General features: G+C 46.3%; 2 protein-coding genes across 6 annotated transcripts in view; one reads left to right on the forward strand and one right to left on the reverse strand.

The window, feature by feature from the left end:
- DCST2 (DC-STAMP domain containing 2) overlaps positions 1-22,279 on the reverse strand; it is a 31,445-nt gene that overhangs the window by 4,020 nt on the left and 5,146 nt on the right. The window contains exons 2-12 of the mRNA XM_040408820.1: positions 9,486-9,826; positions 8,953-9,123; positions 6,787-6,888; positions 5,313-5,507; positions 2,859-3,072; positions 2,572-2,729; positions 2,275-2,439; positions 1,966-2,133; positions 1,557-1,657; positions 687-817; positions 472-602 (exon numbers count right to left, since the gene is read on the reverse strand). Coding sequence (XP_040264754.1) covers positions 472-602; positions 687-817; positions 1,557-1,657; positions 1,966-2,133; positions 2,275-2,439; positions 2,572-2,729; positions 2,859-3,072; positions 5,313-5,507; positions 6,787-6,888; positions 8,953-9,123; positions 9,486-9,826 — 1,877 coding nt within the window. The remainder of the gene's footprint in view (positions 1-471; positions 603-686; positions 818-1,556; positions 1,658-1,965; positions 2,134-2,274; positions 2,440-2,571; positions 2,730-2,858; positions 3,073-5,312; positions 5,508-6,786; positions 6,889-8,952; positions 9,124-9,485; positions 9,827-22,279) is intronic.
- The window catches only part of TTLL7 (tubulin tyrosine ligase like 7), a 200,738-nt gene continuing 198,121 nt past the window's right edge, over positions 19,663-22,279 (forward strand). For all 5 annotated transcript variants that reach the window (XM_040407953.1, XM_040407954.1, XM_040407955.1 and 2 more), the window contains exon 1: positions 19,663-19,719. The gene's annotated coding sequence lies outside the window, so the exon portion shown is untranslated. The remainder of the gene's footprint in view (positions 19,720-22,279) is intronic.

A 22,279-nucleotide genomic window follows, 5' to 3' on the forward strand; every position in this document is an offset into this window, starting at 1 on the left:
ACTTCATCCTAGGTAGGATGTAAGTATTGTTTGTCCTATCTCTCTTGTACACCCTGGGGGTGTCGGTCATGTGTTATAACGTGGTAGACAGCTATGTCTTATAGCATGGCCGACCGGATTCCTACCCCATATTTAGGCTAGTGATGATTATTTACTTTATATCATTCAGTATGTGATTTGTTTGTGTTATCGTATATTTCATCACTTAGCAAATATATTTCTCAAATCTTTCGAATTCACATTATGTTACAGGTATTTAAGGGAACCTTTCCTGGCAGAGGGTGCCTGAGCTTTAGGTTCCCTGGTGATCTGCAAAGGTGTCCTGATCGTCTTGTGCTATTGTGATTTACCCGTGCTTATCTCCTGTCTGTATCACTACCATGTTTCAGGTGTGTGTCTTCTTGCCTGTGTGCCCTTAACACTCACTGACCCGTAACAAGGATAATGTATTACATTGAGGGGGCTACTTACCTCTGCAACCAAAAGTGCTGCAGGAGCTGTACTCCTCACTGTCTTTCCCGGCACAGATCTGGGCACATGCTATGCAGTATTGTTCATAGGCTCCCAGAAAGTTCGCTAACCAGCCAAATAAACAAGGGCACCTGTTGGAAATATACAGATGGAGAAATCAGCTTGAGGTAAGCAGCGCATGTTCACTTATACAGGAGATGTAATGTTGTAATTACTTTGCAGCGAGTATAAGGAGGATGTTGGTGTGGCCCTTGTCCGCTTCGTTCGTCCTTAAGCTCTGGAGCAGGGACTTCTCCACATACATGCGCTTGGTCAGCAACTTATTGTAGAGGAAACAGATCCTCATCTAAAAGGGAATAAAAGAGACATTTCTTATTGATACCATATAATCAATAGAGCCTCCCCCCCCCCTTCCTTATACAAGGACAAGTATTGTTCTTAAAGGGCATCTGTCAGCAGTTTTGTCCCTATGACACTGGCTGACCTGTTACATGTGCGCTTGACAGCTGAAGACATCCGTGTTGGTCCCATGTTCATATGTGTCCACATTGCTGAAAAAATGATGTTTTAATATATGCAAATGAGCCTCTAGGAGCAATGGGGGCGTTGCCGTTACACCTAGAGGCTCTGCACTCTCTGTAACTTCGGCGCCCTGTGCACTTTGATTGACAGGACCAGACAGTGAATTTGTCATCATGCCTGACCCTGTCAATCAAAGTGGAGAGGGCACCCAAGTTGCAGAGAGAGCAGAGCCTCTAGGAGTAACGGCAACGCCCCCGTTGCTCCTAGAGGCTCATTTGCATATATTAAAAAATCATTTTTCTCAGCAATGCGGGCACATAGGAACATGGGACCAACACAGACGCCTTCAGCTGCCAAGCGCACATGTAACAGGTCAACCAGTGTCATAGGGACAAAACTGCTGACAGATGCCCTTTAATCCACAGAATAAATTGATATGCATCTGTCAGAAACTAGAGGAAACTGGGCAATGTTCTGCAGATCTCCAAAGAAGACCACACTATAGAAATCTGCAGGATCGCTCTCTCATATCAACGCATAGACAGCAGGATATAGATTCTCACCTGCTCACGGGTTGGATAATAATAGGCACATATGTAACGTTTCAGCCTCTGCATATAAATCCCAAAGATGGCGATAAAAAATGTAAGTCCGTGCAGGAACCCTGTAGACGGAGGGGGAGAGTGACCAGTTAATGTCAAGGAGAGAGCATTAGGGAAGTAATGGAAGAAGATAGGAGAAATTCTGGGAAAATATACTTGGCTACCATATTGGAAATGGCCTGGGATTGCGCCATATAAGACAAGACATGGAAGCTGAGAAACATAGCCATATTCCAGGCTCCACTGCTCATATACTGAACATTTCCACAGATTTGCTGATCTCTACTGCTGATCTGTAGAAGTTTCTGATGTCTTTCTAGTTTTCTCTTTTCTTTACGCTACAACTTCCCCCCTGTCTATAGAAACATACCGATTAGAAGATATACTAGGTAGTCTGGTTCTGAAGGCTGGACTTGGCATTTTGTGGTCTGGATGGTGATGTTCGAATTCTGGATTACATCAAATGCAGAGACTATGGTCTTGTAGATCTCATTAATCTCTCCTGTCCCGTTCACAAGGATGGAGAATACCAGAGGAGCTAAAGGAAGAAGAAGAACATGATGGATAGGTTAGCATGTGTATATCTTCAGTATAGACACTTACATTCTGTACATGCCTGGCCACCGTTATGACCAGATCTCGGAGGGTTCAAAAAGGTCTAGAAAACATCATCACTCACAACGAGCCACTACTTCTCCTCTCATCAGATGGGACACAAGATCCAGTACCCAGTAAAAGACATAATCCAAGACCACCATGAGCATTGCAACAAGGAGGCTCCGGAAGACATTGATGATCTCGAAGACGTATCCTTTCTTCTCGCGTTTCGTCAGCGTTAACGAGCCTGGATGGAAAAATGAGAATAAAGGGTTTTGCAAAGAAGTTCTAGATATAACCTATGGGCAGTAAGACGAGAAAGTTTTATATTTCCTAAAGTACTTTATGATTGTACATTAGAATAAAAACATTCTCTCACCAGGTCGGATGAATTCGTAACCTTCACTTGAGGACAGCGGGAGGAGAGCATTGCGATTTTGTTTGACTCTCATCACATCTAACTCAATGAATTCACGACTGATGTAGATGTTGTCGTGGTTAAGGTCAGTCAGGTATCGCCTGCGATAGCGAAGAGCCCTGGAGGAAGGACACAACCATATTCTGGTTATACAGAGTGTATAGAAGTAGTATATGCATTCTTATATCACTGGAGATGAGTGGAAAGTGTATCTATGTACAGTACATGTAGAGGAGAGAGGCTCTTACTGGATGTAGGTGAGGACGCAGACGATGACCATAGAATAGCTGAACATGCTCAGCATCTCCATATAAGTTTCCATGTTTTCTTTCACTTCCTTCATGATGGCAGAGGCCACCTGATAGTAATTGCGGCTGGCGTTCATCTGCATGTTAAAATCATGGACCACAGATATGTTGAAGTCAAACTGGTCCTTCAAGTTCCTCACAACAGACAGGAGAGCTGCGTACAGACAGGAGATGAAGAGGAGAGAACATAACATGTCTACCTACCGATATACTGACTACCTGCACAGTGCCATGCTATGTGAATACAAGGTGGAGCATGACTCCTACTATCTTTGCAAATGTTGGGCCTATTTATTATACCCAGTTGAGTCACATTATTATGACCTCTTCCTACTTTCGATGTTGGCAGTGCGTAGCTCATGAAGGAAGTCACGTGCGCTGAGCTGCCTTGGTGGGTATGTTAGGTGGGTGGTAGGCTGTCTGCACACATATCCCTCGTTTCTGTCATTGGAAAAAGGGGTGATTTATCAGAATTGCAGGAAGGGATGATTATTGGCTTTTTGGCCAAGGGTGGCGGTATTTCTGAAGTGCAGTTTGTGAACTGTTTGCACGCCGCTGTGGTGAAAGTCTATTCTAAGTGGACAAATGGCACCATTACGAATAAACAACGTGGAAACTTGGGAGCACAACGTGCTACTGATGTCAGAGTTGAACGTCGGCTACGAAGGTGCACAAAGACGGACTGACACGCTACAGGGGAGTAGTGTTGAGCGCGAATGTTCGAATAGCGAATTTTTATCGCGAATATCGCCACTTTGAGAATTCGTGAATATTTAGAATATAGTGCTATATATTCGTTATATATCGAATATTCTACATTTTTTTCCATCTGAACACGATTCCTTTCTGCTTCTTGCTTGTGGGCCGATGAGAAGGAAACAATGTCAAGGTCACAACAATACTTAGTGCACCAATCAGTAATCTGTAGTCAGACCTGCTAAAATGTGTACGTTGCGAAAAGATATTGTAATCACTACCGATTAGCGCAATCGCGAATATATTGGAGCACTTGACTCTATCTGCATATAAAGCTATTGTAATGTTCTGCCGTTCCAACCATTTTCTCCAGTCTCAGCTTGAAAAATGTAGCCAAAGAGACCCATGCCTGTATTTCGCAATACGAATTTGCATTACGCGATTTTTACATTGCTGATTTTTCGCATTCAATAAAACAATCTCGAATTTGCGAATATATGACCAAAATATTTGTGAAATATCACGAATTTCGAATATAGCCCCTGCCGCTCATCACTACAGGGGAGCAGCTGGAGCATATGTCTAAAACAACAGTTCAGTGAACCCTACGGGGCTTTGAAGCAGACGGATGGTCACTGCATCTCTGCTAATGAAGTAGCATCAGCAGAAAAGGCTTCAATTATTGAGGCAGTATAAGTATTGGGCCTCCGCTAATTAGTAAAGGGTTGTCTTCTCCAATGAGTCAGGTTTTCTGCTTCATGGAATGGATGGATGTTAGCATGTTAGGCGGGAAACATCAGAGAACAAACACCCTGCAACCATTGCTCGAAGAACACAAGCTGGTGGTGGCAGCGTTATGATCTGGGGAAGGTTTTTGTGGCATTCCTTGGGCCCACTCATCCATATGGAAGGCACTTTCAACTGATTTGGGTATGAATCCATCCTTGCAGATCACGTACACCCATTCATGCTGATTGTCTTCCCTGGCGCGGATTGGATCTTCCATCAAGACAATTCGACATGTCAGACGACTAGAAATGTCCAACATTGGTTGGAAGAGTATGACCAAGTATTCTAAGTGCTACCCTGCCCCCTAATTCTCCAGACTTGAATCCAGTTGAGCTTCTGTGGGACCACCTCGGTGGTCGTGTTCGCTCTGTGGATGCTCCGCCATCACTATCCAGTAGATGTTGAATGCACTGCAGTCAGAATGGTTTCAGATTCATGTGACAACCTACCAGGACCTTATTGAGTCACTCCTAGCCCGTCTAGCTGCTGTCCGTGCTGCACACAGCGAATACTCTGGATATTAGCTGGTCATAATAATGTGACTCGGATACCACAGGATACAATATGGCTATCAATAAGGAGAGATAACTAAGAAATATCTCATACTTACAATTTTTTACGTGTTTCCTCATAAAACCCTGCAGATAATCAGGAATCACGCAGAGAACGAGTATAACTGCAACACAGGAATATTGTCATTAATATACAGGGACTGTCGATTTAGCCAGAATGGGCTCGGAAGTGCCCCTGTTGGGTCAGGGTCATGTAATAACTGGATTTTGTGATGTCACCATGGAGGCCATATTGCAATATCAGGGAGTGGGGACTAAGATGTGATGTTCTAGGCTCACAGAGGGCCATATTACACGATGGTTAGTACATGGTCCGGTCATACAATATTACACTTACTTCTTGCCAGACCGCACAGAGGCCGGAAAACATCCAGGATGAAACACAGGAATCCCATGAAGGACATGACTTTGAAGCAGCTGTTCTTGGCTTCATCGAAGAGCTTGTTGCACTTTATATATGGTTGCTCCAGCTCCTCGTTACAGGTATCTCCAATGTTAGTGATGAACGCCCACATGTTACGGAGGACCTTCTCTATAGGAGAAATAAGACACAGGCTACATTGGTCTTTTCTATGTTTCTGATAGTTCCTTTGTGGATTATGAATGCGCTTTTTGCTCATGTTTAAAGGGGTTCTCTTAGATTTTGATATTGATGGCCTATCCTCAAAATAGGTCCTCAATATCAGATCGGTGGGGGTCCTGCTCTCGGCACTCCGGCCGATCAGGTTTTTGAGGATGCCGTTGCCTCTACCTAGGTTAATGATGTCATGTTCATTGGTCATGTGGCCTGGGCACAGCTCAGTCTTATTCAAGTGAATGTTCTAGGCTCACTAGCGATCTGAAATTGATACAGTAGGTCGCCGATATCAAAATCTTGGAAAAAACCCTTTATTAGAGACAATTCCCCGCTGCAGATCCCATCTATAAGCTAAAAGGCTGCATACAAGGAGGAGTGGCACCTATGCAGCATGGCGTGGACAGTCAATGACCCTTCAGTAAACATCAAGGAAACAAGTCTCCAGGTACAAGATCCCCTGTGACTATCCAACAGGGATGTCTCCTTTATATCATAGGGGTCAGAAAAAAGGGGGCTTATTTATCATTTTCCACTCAAGATTTTGACGTGGAAAATGTCTTAAATCTACGCCAGCAAGGGAGGTGGTGTAGATTTAAGTCTGTCGCATGGCCTGTTGGAGGAAGCACCAAAGTTATGTAGAGGCTTGCACCTCAACCTTCCTCCAGCAGCGCAGAAGGACTTAAAGGGGCTTTCTGAGACTTTAATACTCATGCCCTCAGATGTCATCAGTATCTGATCGGTGGGGTCCGACACCCAGGACCCCCGCAGATCAGCTGTTTGAGAAGGCAGTGGCGCTCACAGTAGTGCTGCAGCCTTATCTCTGCTTTTCCTCGGCCTAGTGGCGACGCGTTCATCGTTCACGTGGCCTAGAAGCAGCTCAGCTCCATAGAAGTGAATGGGGCTGAGCTGCGATACGACGGCTATACAATCAACGACGCTGTGCTTGGTAAGGAGAGCGCTGGTGCCTTCTCAAACAGCTGATCATGGGGGTCCAGAGTGTCGGACCCCCACCGATCAGACACAAAGGATAGGTCATCAGTATTTAAGTCTTGGAAAACCCTTTTAAAATGGGCGGGAAAAACACTGGTCTTAGTGAATGTCCCCCCATATCTCTAATCCTGTATGACACAGAATCCATGTGCTCCCAATACAGACTGTTCGCCCAGTAAACTCTCCACAGACCAGTCCCACCTCTCCCAGTATCCACCATTGTGCACATCTCAGGAGCCCTCACCGGCATGTTTAATGTTGTCATAAAGATTGTGGAAGAATTTGTTGCTGCGATTCGAGGCTGGGCGCAGCTTCTTTCCAATCTTCTGTAAAGCGTCCACAGCGGCTGGAAGATACGAGGGAATAATAGCATCACATTTGCACATAGCGCCTCACGCGACTCGATGGGACCTAATATTATTACGATATAATAGACCTCATAGGTAGAGAAGGAGCGTTGGATTTATAGAGCCACCTGCACCAGTTCTGAGTGTAAAAGAAGAAAATGTTGGCGCCCTCCATATTTGCGATAAAAGTTTTGACTCTTTAAAGGGAACCTGTCACCAGTTTTATGGTGTCCTAACTAAGGGCAACATAAATAAGTGACCGATTCTCTTAGCAAAATGCTGGGTCACTTTCTTTAATTGACCCAGTCAATCTGCCAACATCTTGTATTGAAAGCTCCAGCTGATAATGATGAGTCCTGAATATTCATGAGCTCCTGACTATCCCCGCCTACCTGCTGCTGATTGACAGTTATTTTCCATATGAATCAGCAGCAGGTGGGCAGGGGAGTGGCTATAGCTCTGAATTAAATAAACGCCGGACTCAATGACATCACGCTGGACTCAAATCAGCTCATTAGCATGCGGCATGTGGCATCTTTGTGTGTATATTATGAGGTAACCATCTGTCACACCAGTAAGTGAATACATCTAAGGCACTTTTTAGTAGTTAATGATTGTATATAATTAGTTAGATTATAATCAAATATCCACATGACAGGTTCCCTTTAAGCCTCTTGACATCCGTAGACCAACAGATTTACTATATAGCCTGCACTATACAAATCACACAAATCTGTGTCTGACCATAGCAGGTGGAGGTGTCAATTTCAGGCATAGCCACCAAATTTATTTAAAGGGGTTGTCCATTATTAGAAAAACATAGCTTTGCTCCAAAAACAGCACCGCTCCTGTCCATGCATTGTGTCTGGTACTGCTGCTCAGTTCCATTGAAGTAAATGGGGCTCAGCTGTAATACCACACTGAAACTATGGACAATTGTGGTGCTGTTTCTGAAAGAAAACAGAATTTTTTTTTCTAGTCCTGGAGAACCCTGCAGGTAGGAGACTCGTAATAAATTTGGCGCGGCTGCATTGAACTCCCATGTGCTTTTAGGAGGGACACATGAGACTTCAGTTTTTTAAAAATTCCCCACAATATTTCTATAATCAGCACATTCTGATGTCGGACCCTGACACCAGAACAGATAAGTGCCATACGCAGCCGCTGCTCATTATATCCTGTAGAAGAACTGACTGACAAGAAGTCTTTAAAAACAGATTCTTGATCCCCTGCTCTGTGCTTTATATTGTTCCCGGCTGCTGCAGAACATCATAAATCAGCTGCTCCCTGGTGGGCAGAAAGTTCCTGTTGCACCCCATAAAGAGGTTCTGAAGCAGCTGCGGTATGTATTATCAAAATAATATACTACCATACATTTACTCCTTGCTATATACAGAGGCTATACAGTACTGTGCAAAAGTTGTGCTGCTGTAAAGTGTTAATAGTTTAAGCTCATTCTCCAGCAGGACAACAACCCCAGACATCCAGCCAATGTCATTATGAACTATCTTCAGTGTAAAGAAGAACAAGGGAATCCTGGAAGTGATGAAATGACCCCAACAGAGCCTTGATCTCAACATTATCCAGCCTGTCCATGAAGAGACAGAAGGATTGGAGCAAGCCTACATCCACAGAAGACCCGTGCTTAGTTCTCCAAGATGGCTGGAACCACCTCCCCACCAAGTTCCTTCAAAAACTGTGTGCAAGTGGACCTAGAAGTACTGATGCTGAAGGCAAAGGGGGGGGTCACGTGAAATATTGATTGCATTCTAGATTTATCTCTTGTTTATTCACTTTGCAGTAACATCGTTTGTGAGGCTGAAAAAAGACATCCGTCCATCCAGTTCAGCCTGTTATCCTGCAATGTTGATCCCACAGGAAGGCAGAAAATCCCTCTTAAGGTAGAAGCCAATTCCCTACATTTTAGGGGGAAAATATTTCTTCCCGACTCCAATCTAGCAATCAGAATAACTCCCTGGATCAACGACCCTTCTCCAGAATTCTAGTAGCTATAATCTAGATACACCTGCCTAAAACTTTTTGCCCAGTACCGTGTCACTCACCCATCAGTGGCTTTGTGATCTTCGATGTCAGCTCCTTGGTCTTGTTTAGAGCCAGCTGGGCGCCACACGCCATGGACTTAGACGAGCGTTGGATGTTCTCCATTATGTTTGCAGTCGGCCCTTGCACGACCAAGGTGAATGCTATCAGGAGGAACATGGTCTTTGCTTGCCCTAAAATGACACAAAAGTGACAGATATGACTATGGGCAGTGGTCAGGAGCAGCATTACAGGACAGAAGTGGAGCATAAAGTTATGGAAAAAATATTAGGGATGAGCAAATTTCATGTTATGAAATTCGTTTGGTGGTAAAAGGTGAATTGCGTTATGGATTCCGTTACCACTGACCATGACGCAATTCTATGACGAAATGCACAGGTATAAGGCATTTCGTTATTCACTCGGTCAAAATAGAATTCTACTTTTACCACCAAACGAATTTCAAAAGATGAAATTCGCTCATCTCTATCTAATGTATACAAGAAGCAATGTACAGTATATAATACAATAAACTGAAATATTCTAATCTTCTTACCTGAGAATATCTGTGGCAGCATAAGAAGCACGGTGATTCGGACTCTTAGGGAAAAGGCCATGCCGAGGCTCAGGAACAATCCCAAGGTGACGGTAGTCGTCAGGCAAAACCATAGGTTGTAATTTTTAATAAAGAGGACAATCAGCGCATAGACGGTGGTAAGGAAAATGCCGACAATGAATCCGCCTAATCTTCTCAGCGCGGCTTTAGTTCTCGTGTCCTTCCTGATTCTGGCCTTGACCACCCTCTTCTCATGGATGTAGTCGGCACCACTGACCTCTTCCACCTTTAAGCGGTCCTCGTCCGTCGGGCACAGGAGGGGCACGCAGGTGCATTTGCAGCTGCAGCAAGAGCATCGAGGGCAACGAAAACTACAAACATTTTCGCAACACGAACAGAAGGAGCCGCACCAACCGCACAGCCACTCCCATGGTCCTATTCTAGTGTTCATCATGAAAGGATCATCCAGGACTTGACTCCATCTTCAAAGGCTTCAATGGGTCTTCTCGGAAATCTCGCAAGAAATGACTGACATCAGTGTTGTCACCTCAGTGTTCTTCAACCACCTTGTGAGGTCATCGTTACACAACATTCCGTGGTGATGATGTCACAGTGCTGGTCATGTTTTTTTTTTTTTTCCAATAAACTTCAGTTACCAATGTTGTATAATAAGCAATTAATAATCTTATTTATTTATAAACACACAGTGGAGTCACATTATTATGACCACCGGCTAAGATGCTGATTTACCAGCGTGTGAAGTAACTAGACGGGCTGGGGGTGACTCAGTAAGGTCCTGGTAGGTTGTCACAGGTATCTGGAGCCATGCTGACCGCAGTGCATCCAACATCTACTGGATAGAGATGGAGGATCCATAGAGCAAACACGACCACCGAGGTGGTCCCACAGATGATCAGTTGGGTTCAAGTCTAGGGAATTAGGGGGCCAGGGTAGTACTTGGAAGTCTTGGTCATGCTCTTCCAACCAATGTCGGACATTTCTAGCCATGTGGCATGTCGTATTGTCTCGCTGGAAGATCACATCCTCCACAGGGAACACAATCAGCGTGTATGGGTGTACGTAATCTGCTAGGAATGCCTTCCACACGGATGAGTGGGCCCAGAGAATGCCAAGAAAACCTTTCCCAGACCATAACGCTGCCACCACCAGCTTGTGTTCTTCCAGCAATGGTTGCAGGGTGTTTGTTCGCTGATGTTTCTCTCCTGACACGCCAACGTCCATCCGTTCAATGAGGCAAGAAGACGTGACTCATTGGAGAAGACAATCAGAGAGGGTCCGATTCTGATACTGCCACGAAAAATTGGAGTCTTTTCTGCTGATGCAACTTCATTAGCAGAGGTGCAGGGACCGCCCGTCTGCTTCGGAGCCCCTCAGGCAATAGGGTCACCGAACTGTTGTGTTAGACACACATCTGGTAGCCCCCTGGGTCATTTTGGCAGTGAGCTGCTCCACTGTAGCATGTCGGTCCGTCCTCGTGACCCTACGTAACCAACATTCGCCTCTCACATCAGTGGCACGTGGCGCTCCGCATTTTCCACAATGAATGAGAGGGAGTTTTGCTCTTTTATCTCCAAATACTTTTTGTGACTATTTCTGTCTTATATTGATGAATAAAGACAGTGGTCCACATGGACTAATGGGATGGCCATCAGAATGTGACGTGAAAATGCTCCAAAATTTTCACATAATGTTGCATCAAGTGAAGGATAATAATAATAATAATCTTTATTAATACATCGCCAATATTATTCCGCTGCGCTTTACAATCAGGGGGTTCGTGTACATAGTCGTATGCTGCGGTCCACATGCGGTGGGGCTGCTCCCCCAATATAAAACACGCTACAGTGTTAGGGGTTGAGCCGCTCCTCCAGTATTGCCACTATATTTCTGTGTTTTTGTCTTGTTTTATATGTAGTGTATGTGCCGTTACCTGGCATTCAAACACTCTTTTGCACCTGGTGACCTCCATCACAGGGTCTGATATGGGCGTGGCTTGCAGTCTTGGCTTTGTTCACATTGCACTAGTTGTCCTGCTAGGCGTTTGTGTGGAAGCCTGGCTGCGAGCTGGATTACATCGCCTTCAGACCGTGTTCACACCATAGGTAGCGTAGTGGTAGGACCCTTTGCCATGCTGAGTGACCGTGACGTGGTGCAATGATGGGCTCCGATATTTTCCTGACAGGAATATATTGGCGAAAGTCTCAGCTTTTAATATCTGCATTCATGACTAGCCAGTATAGTCAGTGGCATATCCGTTTGGTGCATTTTTTCTGTGATTTATATGATTGTATTTACATCCGCACAATGCTCCGTTTTGTGTAGGATGCTCTTGTGGTGCATGTGGACCGCGCAGACATCCTCCACCGTATGCATTTTTTGCTGGGGATAGTCGTATGCTGCGGTCCACATGCGGTGGGGCTGCTCCCCCAATATAAAACACGCTACAGTGTTAGGGGTTGAGCCGCTCCTCCAGTATTGCCACTATATTTCTGTGTTTTTGTCTTGTTTTATATGTAGTGTATGTGCCGTTACCTGGCATTCAAACACTCTTTTGCACCTGGTGACCTCCATCACAGGGTCTGATATGGGCGTGGCTTGCAGTCTTGGCTTTGTTCACATTGCACTAGTTGTCCTGCTAGGCGTTTGTGTGGAAGCCTGGCTGCGAGCTGGATTACATCGCCTTCAGACCGTGTTCACACCATAGGTAGCGTAGTGGTAGGACCCTTTGCCATGCTGAGTGACCGTGACGTGGTGCAATGATGGGCTCCGATATTTTCCTGACAGGAATATATTGGCGAAAGTCTCAGCTTTTAATATCTGCATTCATGACTAGCCAGTATAGTCAGTGGCATATCCGTTTGGTGCATTTTTTCTGTGATTTATATGATTGTATTTACATCCGCACAATGCTCCGTCTTGTGTAGGATGCTCTTGTGGTGCATGTGGACCGCGCAGACATCCTCCACCGTATGCATTTTTTGCTGGGGATAGTCGTATGCTGCGGTCCACATGCGGTGGGGCTGCTCCCCCAATATAAAACACGCTACAGTGTTAGGGGTTGAGCCGCTCCTCCAGTATTGCCACTATATTTCTGTGTTTTTGTCTTGTTTTATATGTAGTGTATGTGCCGTTACCTGGCATTCAAACACTCTTTTGCACCTGGTGACCTCCATCACAGGGTCTGATATGGGCGTGGCTTGCAGTCTTGGCTTTGTTCACATTGCACTAGTTGTCCTGCTAGGCGTTTGTGTGGAAGCCTGGCTGCGAGCTGGATTACATCGCCTTCAGACCGTGTTCACACCATAGGTAGCGTAGTGGTAGGACCCTTTGCCATGCTGAGTGACCGTGACGTGGTGCAATGATGGGCTCCGATATTTTCCTGACAGGAATATATTGGCGAAAGTCTCAGCTTTTAATATCTGCATTCATGACTAGCCAGTATAGTCAGTGGCATATCCGTTTGGTGCATTTTTTCTGTGATTTATATGATTGTATTTACATCCGCACAATGCTCCGTTTTGTGTAGGATGCTCTTGTGGTGCATGTGGACCGCGCAGACATCCTCCACCGTATGCATTTTTTGCTGGGGATAGTCGTATGCTGCGGTCCACATGCGGTGGGGCTGCTCCCCCAATATAAAACACGCTACAGTGTTAGGGGTTGAGCCGCTCCTCCAGTATTGCCACTATATTTCTGTGTTTTTGTCTTGTTTTATATGTAGTGTATGTGCCGTTACCTGGCATTCAAACACTCTTTTGCACCTGGTGACCTCCATCACAGGGTCTGATATGGGCGTGGCTTGCAGTCTTGGCTTTGTTCACATTGCACTAGTTGTCCTGCTAGGCGTTTGTGTGGAAGCCTGGCTGCGAGCTGGATTACATCGCCTTCAGACCGTGTTCACACCATAGGTAGCGTAGTGGTAGGACCCTTTGCCATGCTGAGTGACCGTGACGTGGTGCAATGATGGGCTCCGATATTTTCCTGACAGGAATATATTGGCGAAAGTCTCAGCTTTTAATATCTGCATTCATGACTAGCCAGTATAGTCAGTGGCATATCCGTTTGGTGCATTTTTTCTGTGATTTATATGATTGTATTTACATCCGCACAATGCTCCGTTTTGTGTAGGATGCTCTTGTGGTGCATGTGGACCGCGCAGACATCCTCCACCGTATGCATTTTTTGCTGGGGATAGTCGTATGCTGCGGTCCACATGCGGTGGGGCTGCTCCCCCAATATAAAACACGCTACAGTGTTAGGGGTTGAGCCGCTCCTCCAGTATTGCCACTATATTTCTGTGTTTTTGTCTTGTTTTATATGTAGTGTATGTGCCGTTACCTGGCATTCAAACACTCTTTTGCACCTGGTGACCTCCATCACAGGGTCTGATATGGGCGTGGCTTGCAGTCTTGGCTTTGTTCACATTGCACTAGTTGTCCTGCTAGGCGTTTGTGTGGAAGCCTGGCTGCGAGCTGGATTACATCGCCTTCAGACCGTGTTCACACCATAGGTAGCGTAGTGGTAGGACCCTTTGCCATGCTGAGTGACCGTGACGTGGTGCAATGATGGGCTCCGATATTTTCCTGACAGGAATATATTGGCGAAAGTCTCAGCTTTTAATATCTGCATTCATGACTAGCCAGTATAGTCAGTGGCATATCCGTTTGGTGCATTTTTTCTGTGATTTATATGATTGTATTTACATCCGCACAATGCTCCGTTTTGTGTAGGATGCTCTTGTGGTGCATGTGGACCGCGCAGACATCCTCCACCGTATGCATTTTTTGCTGGGGATAGTCGTATGCTGCGGTCCACATGCGGTGGGGCTGCTCCCCCAATATAAAACACGCTACAGTGTTAGGGGTTGAGCCGCTCCTCCAGTATTGCCACTATATTTCTGTGTTTTTGTCTTGTTTTATATGTAGTGTATGTGCCGTTACCTGGCATTCAAACACTCTTTTGCACCTGGTGACCTCCATCACAGGGTCTGATATGGGCGTGGCTTGCAGTCTTGGCTTTGTTCACATTGCACTAGTTGTCCTGCTAGGCGTTTGTGTGGAAGCCTGGCTGCGAGCTGGATTACATCGCCTTCAGACCGTGTTCACACCATAGGTAGCGTAGTGGTAGGACCCTTTGCCATGCTGAGTGACCGTGACGTGGTGCAATGATGGGCTCCGATATTTTCCTGACAGGAATATATTGGCGAAAGTCTCAGCTTTTAATATCTGCATTCATGACTAGCCAGTATAGTCAGTGGCATATCCGTTTGGTGCATTTTTTCTGTGATTTATATGATTGTATTTACATCCGCACAATGCTCCGTTTTGTGTAGGATGCTCTTGTGGTGCATGTGGACCGCGCAGACATCCTCCACCGTATGCATTTTTTGCTGGGGATAGTCGTATGCTGCGGTCCACATGCGGTGGGGCTGCTCCCCCAATATAAAACACGCTACAGTGTTAGGGGTTGAGCCGCTCCTCCAGTATTGCCACTATATTTCTGTGTTTTTGTCTTGTTTTATATGTAGTGTATGTGCCGTTACCTGGCATTCAAACACTCTTTTGCACCTGGTGACCTCCATCACAGGGTCTGATATGGGCGTGGCTTGCAGTCTTGGCTTTGTTCACATTGCACTAGTTGTCCTGCTAGGCGTTTGTGTGGAAGCCTGGCTGCGAGCTGGATTACATCGCCTTCAGACCGTGTTCACACCATAGGTAGCGTAGTGGTAGGACCCTTTGCCATGCTGAGTGACCGTGACGTGGTGCAATGATGGGCTCCGATATTTTCCTGACAGGAATATATTGGCGAAAGTCTCAGCTTTTAATATCTGCATTCATGACTAGCCAGTATAGTCAGTGGCATATCCGTTTGGTGCATTTTTTCTGTGATTTATATGATTGTATTTACATCCGCACAATGCTCCGTTTTGTGTAGGATGCTCTTGTGGTGCATGTGGACCGCGCAGACATCCTCCACCGTATGCATTTTTTGCTGGGGATAGTCGTATGCTGCGGTCCACATGCGGTGGGGCTGCTCCCCCAATATAAAACACGCTACAGTGTTAGGGGTTGAGCCGCTCCTCCAGTATTGCCACTATATTTCTGTGTTTTTGTCTTGTTTTATATGTAGTGTATGTGCCGTTACCTGGCATTCAAACACTCTTTTGCACCTGGTGACCTCCATCACAGGGTCTGATATGGGCGTGGCTTGCAGTCTTGGCTTTGTTCACATTGCACTAGTTGTCCTGCTAGGCGTTTGTGTGGAAGCCTGGCTGCGAGCTGGATTACATCGCCTTCAGACCGTGTTCACACCATAGGTAGCGTAGTGGTAGGACCCTTTGCCATGCTGAGTGACCGTGACGTGGTGCAATGATGGGCTCCGATATTTTCCTGACAGGAATATATTGGCGAAAGTCTCAGCTTTTAATATCTGCATTCATGACTAGCCAGTATAGTCAGTGGCATATCCGTTTGGTGCATTTTTTCTGTGATTTATATGATTGTATTTACATCCGCACAATGCTCCGTTTTGTGTAGGATGCTCTTGTGGTGCATGTGGACCGCGCAGACATCCTCCACCGTATGCATTTTTTGCTGGGGATAGTCGTATGCTGCGGTCCACATGCGGTGGGGCTGCTCCCCCAATATAAAACACGCTACAGTGTTAGGGGTTGAGCCGCTCCTCCAGTATTGCCACTATATTTCTGTGTTTTTGTCTTGTTTTATATGTAGTGTATGTGCCGTTACCTGGCATTCAAACACTCTTTTGCACCTGGTGACCTCCATCACAGGGTCTGATATGGGCGTGGCTTGCAGTCTTGGCTTTGTTCACATTGCACTAGTTGTCCTGCTAGGCGTTTGTGTGGAAGCCTGGCTGCGAGCTGGATTACATCGCCTTCAGACCGTGTTCACACCATAGGTAGCGTAGTGGTAGGACCCTTTGCCATGCTGAGTGACCGTGACGTGGTGCAATGATGGGCTCCGATATTTTCCTGACAGGAATATATTGGCGAAAGTCTCAGCTTTTAATATCTGCATTCATGACTAGCCAGTATAGTCAGTGGCATATCCGTTTGGTGCATTTTTTCTGTGATTTATATGATTGTATTTACATCCGCACAATGCTCCGTTTTGTGTAGGATGCTCTTGTGGTGCATGTGGACCGCGCAGACATCCTCCACCGTATGCATTTTTTGCTGGGGATAGTCGTATGCTGCGGTCCACATGCGGTGGGGCTGCTCCCCCAATATAAAACACGCTACAGTGTTAGGGGTTGAGCCGCTCCTCCAGTATTGCCACTATATTTCTGTGTTTTTGTCTTGTTTTATATGTAGTGTATGTGCCGTTACCTGGCATTCAAACACTCTTTTGCACCTGGTGACCTCCATCACAGGGTCTGATATGGGCGTGGCTTGCAGTCTTGGCTTTGTTCACATTGCACTAGTTGTCCTGCTAGGCGTTTGTGTGGAAGCCTGGCTGCGAGCTGGATTACATCGCCTTCAGACCGTGTTCACACCATAGGTAGCGTAGTGGTAGGACCCTTTGCCATGCTGAGTGACCGTGACGTGGTGCAATGATGGGCTCCGATATTTTCCTGACAGGAATATATTGGCGAAAGTCTCAGCTTTTAATATCTGCATTCATGACTAGCCAGTATAGTCAGTGGCATATCCGTTTGGTGCATTTTTTCTGTGATTTATAGGTTCGTGTACAGAGTCATAAATAACATGAACAAGTCAACAATTAGAACAAGAGGAATGAAGGCCCTGCTCACAAGAGCTTACAATCTATGAGAAGATAGGGGCGACACAGAAGGTAACGAGTGCTTAGTCCTTACACGGTAGGACAATAGGGGATACGTTTTTGAACCAAATACGCCTTCGACGACCAGTGCGTCTTCTTAATAAAATGGGTCGTGTGAAGATATGCTGACTGGTACAGATGGGACGATTAATATTTAGACTTTTTGTAAAGATACTTTCACACTAGCGTTTTTCTTTTCCTGCACTCAAAAGGGCTCAATGCCGGAAAAGAACTGATCAGTTTTATCCCCATGCTTTCTGAATGGAGAGTAATCCGTTCAGGATGCATCAGGATGTCTTCAGTTCAGTCTTTTTGACTGTTCAGGCAAAAGAGAAAACCGTAGCATGCTACGGTTTTATCTCCGGGGAAAAAAACGGAAGACTTGCCTGAATGCCGGATCCGGCATTTTTTTCCATAGGACATTATTAGTGCCGGATCCGTCCTTCCGGTCTGCGAAAAGAAAAGGTGAAAAAAAAATAATGCCAGATGACATCGGAAAGACGGATCCGGCATTTCAATGCATTTTTTTTGACTGATCAGGCATTTTTAAGACTGATAAGGATCCTGATCAGTCTTACTAATGCCATAAGTTGGCATACGTTTTGCGACGGAACTGCCTGCCGGATCACTCTCTGCCGCAAGTGTGAAAGTAGCCTAAGAATATTCTTTATGCACATCTAGAACATGAAATAGACATATCTATGCATTGAGGTGCAGCCAGTGAAATGTGATTACCGCCATCTAGTGGCAATGATAGGTTGTTGCACTGTGTCTCAGTCCCTGCTAAAGGCTTTCTGATAATAAATGGGACAGTTGCAGAAATGTCTACAAATCTGCCGCATGTGAATATACCCTTATGGGGGTATTTTGCCCAGCCTTATGAGGGGGGGGGGGGGGGCATGGACTGGCTCTTTGGCGGGGCCCTCTGGTTCTGTTATGGGGCCTTCTATCTCTCTTATGGGGTTATTGTTGCTGGTTTTGGTATGAAGACCCTCGGACTGTCTCTCTGGCTCTGTTATGGGGGGACCTATGGCTGACTCTGTGTTTTCCGCCCCATACTATGTAGACGATATATAAATATATATACTGCGTTTACATAAAGAGGTTTATTATTCCTGTTCGGTGGCGGATCTGATGCCCTATTTGGCGTCACAGTAGCTATGCATTGCCTCCCCCACATGGCGCTTTAGCTGCAGCCTGAAAACCAACACTTTGGTGCCACGACCATAAAAACTGCTTTCACGGTTTCTTTGATCACTTTATCCAACCCCTATAATGACCCCCCCAATGTCCGGGCCCCTCATATAGGTTATACTTACCCCGCTCCCCGACACCCGCGTCGCTCCTGATGCCCGCACGGCCGCCGCTGCATCTCCCTGACGCCAGATTTTTTCATCCATGCGAAGGGGAAATGCAGTGGCGGCCGTGCGGGCATCAGGAGCGACGTGGGTGTCGGGGAGCGGGGTAAGTATAATCTATATGAGGGTTCCCAGCATTAGGGGGGGGGGGGGGACGGGACATTATAGGGGTCGGATGACCCCTTTAAAACATGTTTCCTTTGTCCTGAATAGCCACCAGCTATTTTAACCCATACCTCCCAACTTTTTGGACTTTTCTAAAAAATTGACACTTATGTTTCATCGTGTGAAAGATTAAAGATTTTTCCCCGAAATACAGTTTTCTCTTACAAAATGGCGCAAAAATGATCTAAGTATAGAAATGTCTAAAATTCTAATGGCATCAAATAATGAAATAATATACCAGGAGGGCGCTGATATCGATAGGCAGACGGGGAGCAGCCAAACCCTTTCTGGATCAATAAATGCAAATGTGATCATGAAACTCTACACCTCAGATCAAAAAAGATGGACATTGATGGGTCAACCACAGGTACTGTCCCTCCAAAAGAAAGACACTTGGGAGGTCTGTTCATGGCTCTTATATACCCTGTACAGACAGGTAAGAGTACACCTGTGCGGTGACGTCACACGGTGACATCACACAGGTGACAATCACCCCCCGCCCCCCCCCCCCTTCTCTCTGTTGCTAGGAGCAGTGTTTGCGTTCCAAGCTCTGACTGACTCACGGACAGTACCATCTGCGACACGGTAATAGGGGTGGCCTATTTTTTTTATTTATTTTTTACAGAAGACGAACTCACGGACCGGATCGCAAAATATTTCCATGACTATTTAATAGGAAAGTCTTCACAGAACGACAGCCCGTGTCTTCCCAGGAGGTGTCGGTCTCCTCGTATCTCCATCTCACCCCCCCCCCCCCGGGGGAGGCAGTGGTACAGTCTCGCTTTGCGGTAACCTCCAGTGTCCGGAGCTAGCAGGGGCAGTGAGAGCCCCCCCAGCACCAGGGACAGGGATCCCCATCCTCCTCCGGCCTGATCCGCTTAGGAGCCGGTAAGTACCCTGCTCCCTCACCTACCTTCCAGCAGGGGGGGTGCAAGGGGCAGAGGGGTGAGGGCAGCATGAATCAGCATCACTCAGCACAGGAGCAGGCAGCATCCTGGATCTGTTTGTAGCAGCTCTATCCCTAATCCTATGGAGTCCATTGGTATCTATAGATCATTGCATTGCATGGCTCTGGTATGCTGTAGTATTGCTTTTTTATGCTTTTTTTTTGTGCTACTGTTTTATGTGCTATTACCACCATTGCATTATATTTGCTTCTTTCACTGCATCGATCTATGTATGATATGCAATTCACATACGATTAGCATCACACGATGCCCGACTTACGGCTTCCAAAATGTCATCATTGACGGCCAGCGTCACACCGCTCAACTTTACGACATCACTTTCAATGGGCATTACCTCCTCCTATGGCGGCACTGACTAATACGGAGTCAGGTGGCTCTGCGACAAGATGGGAATGGCAGAAAACTATGGCCAGCGATAGCGTATATGGCGCCCTTGCGTCGCGGTTGTATTGTGTGTTACATATATCTTGTGTGTGGAGGCTGCAGACGAGTGATAGAAGTCACTGCGTAAGTCCCGTGGTCCAGATTCCGTGGCCCGGTCCCGTGTTTGTCGAGCCGTGTGTGCGAATGAATTAAAGGGGTCCTCTGGTTTCCATTAAAACGAAGACCTAAAGTGCCGCCTCTTTCAATAATCTGGTCCTGGAACTGAGATATCTGAGGTCTGGGTGTGTTAATATAGGCGCTCCCATCCATCAACGCTGCTGCGATATGGCCGCGGCCCAAGACGTTCAACTCAGGTTCCGCTTTGGAGACAGGTATATGAGATGAAGTGAGATTTTAAGGCAAAATCACACTCAGCAGACTTGTCCCATTCATTTGAATGGGGTTTACAGAAATCCATGCAGGTGCTGCAGATAGAATCCCAGGGTTTTCCTAGACTTTATTACTACTGATGACCTGTTGTCTGGATAGGTCATCAGTATCTGATCGGTGGGGGTCCGACCTCCAAGACCTCCCCCGATCAACTGTTTAAGATGGCGCTCCAGTAAGCACAGCGCAGAACATTGTATAGTGGTTGTACTTGGTATCGCAGCTCAGACCTATTCACTTGAAGGCCACGTGACCATTGAACGTGATGTCACTACCCTAGGCCTCTTGCCCCCCGTGGCCGTATTGTGGCCCGCATACGACAGGTCCACAATACACGGGACACCAGCCGTGTGCATTCAGCTTCACAGATGCGGACCCATTCACTTTAATGGGTCCGCAAATCCGGAGATGCGGTGCGGAACGGAACCACGGAACAGAAGCACTACGGAGTGCTTTCGTGGGGTTTCGTTCCGCAAAAAGATAGAACCTGTCCTATCTTTTTGCGGAACAGACGGATCGCGGACCCTATTCAAGTGAATGGGGTCGCGATCCACATGCGGCTGACCCACGGTCGGTGCCCGTGCATTGTTGACCGCACATTAGTGTGCAAGAGGCCTTAGGCTATGCTGCGAGAAGGCTGCGGCGCCTACAGGAGTGCCGGTGCCTTCTCAAACAGCTGATCAGCGGACCCCCACTGATCAGATACTGATGACCTATACAGAGGATAGATCGGAGATCGGCAACCTTTGGCACTCCAGCTGCTGTGAAACTACAACTCTCAACATGCACACTTACTTGGCTGTTCTTGTAATTCCCATAGTAGTGAAAGGAGGATTCTGGGAGTTGTAGTTTCAGAACAGCTGGAGTGCCGGAGGTCGCTGATCCCTGGAATAGGTCATCAGTTAAAAAAAAACCTTTAATGGAAACCAAGGAACCCTCTAAGATGGACAGTGACCAGAACTGGGGTCTGCTCCGGGCACATGATACGGCCTATCGGGCTTGGTGGTGCCCATGTGACTCTGGGTAGACACGCTATACGTTTGTGAAACCAACGGTGAGGTAGACAAAGAGCCAACTGTGACTGTGTCATCCAGGGGCCAACATACCACTAGTGCTGGCCCCTCTCATGGCAGTGTAATTGTTGATTATGAGCCACAGAATGTGATAAATATTGGATTTAGGGGGGACTCCCAATGATCCTTAGAAAGGGAGGCCCCTGAATTTCTCTCTGAATGGAGCATTTTCCCGCATGCCGGTTCAACTCATTGACTACGATAGGACAGCGCCCGGTCAGTCCCATGCAAGTGAATCGAGCGATGGACCACCAAGATACCTAATACTTAGACACATGGGGGGCTTGAATCTACAGCATGCCTTCAATCATGTAGGTGGCATTTTCAGTGGTTTACTGTTAAAAAATCAAGGACCGTAACACAGCGAGTAGACTGTCATAGCCTCTAGATATGTCTCTGGTTACTGTACATTGTCTGGGGATGATGGGGACCTTTGTATATAGCTGGAGGCTCTGACATAGCTTATAAAATGTTCACACAAGTCGTACTAGCAATGTATAGATGGCCTTAGAAACATTTTCTAAAGGTAGGTTAGGACTTGTTTCAGATAACGCTGTCAGGACAGTGCTGACCTGGTAGATGCCTTCAAAAATGCTG

This window comes from Bufo bufo, chromosome 9 (assembly GCF_905171765.1).
Source record: "Bufo bufo chromosome 9, aBufBuf1.1, whole genome shotgun sequence".
NCBI classification, from domain to species: domain Eukaryota; kingdom Metazoa; phylum Chordata; class Amphibia; order Anura; family Bufonidae; genus Bufo; species Bufo bufo.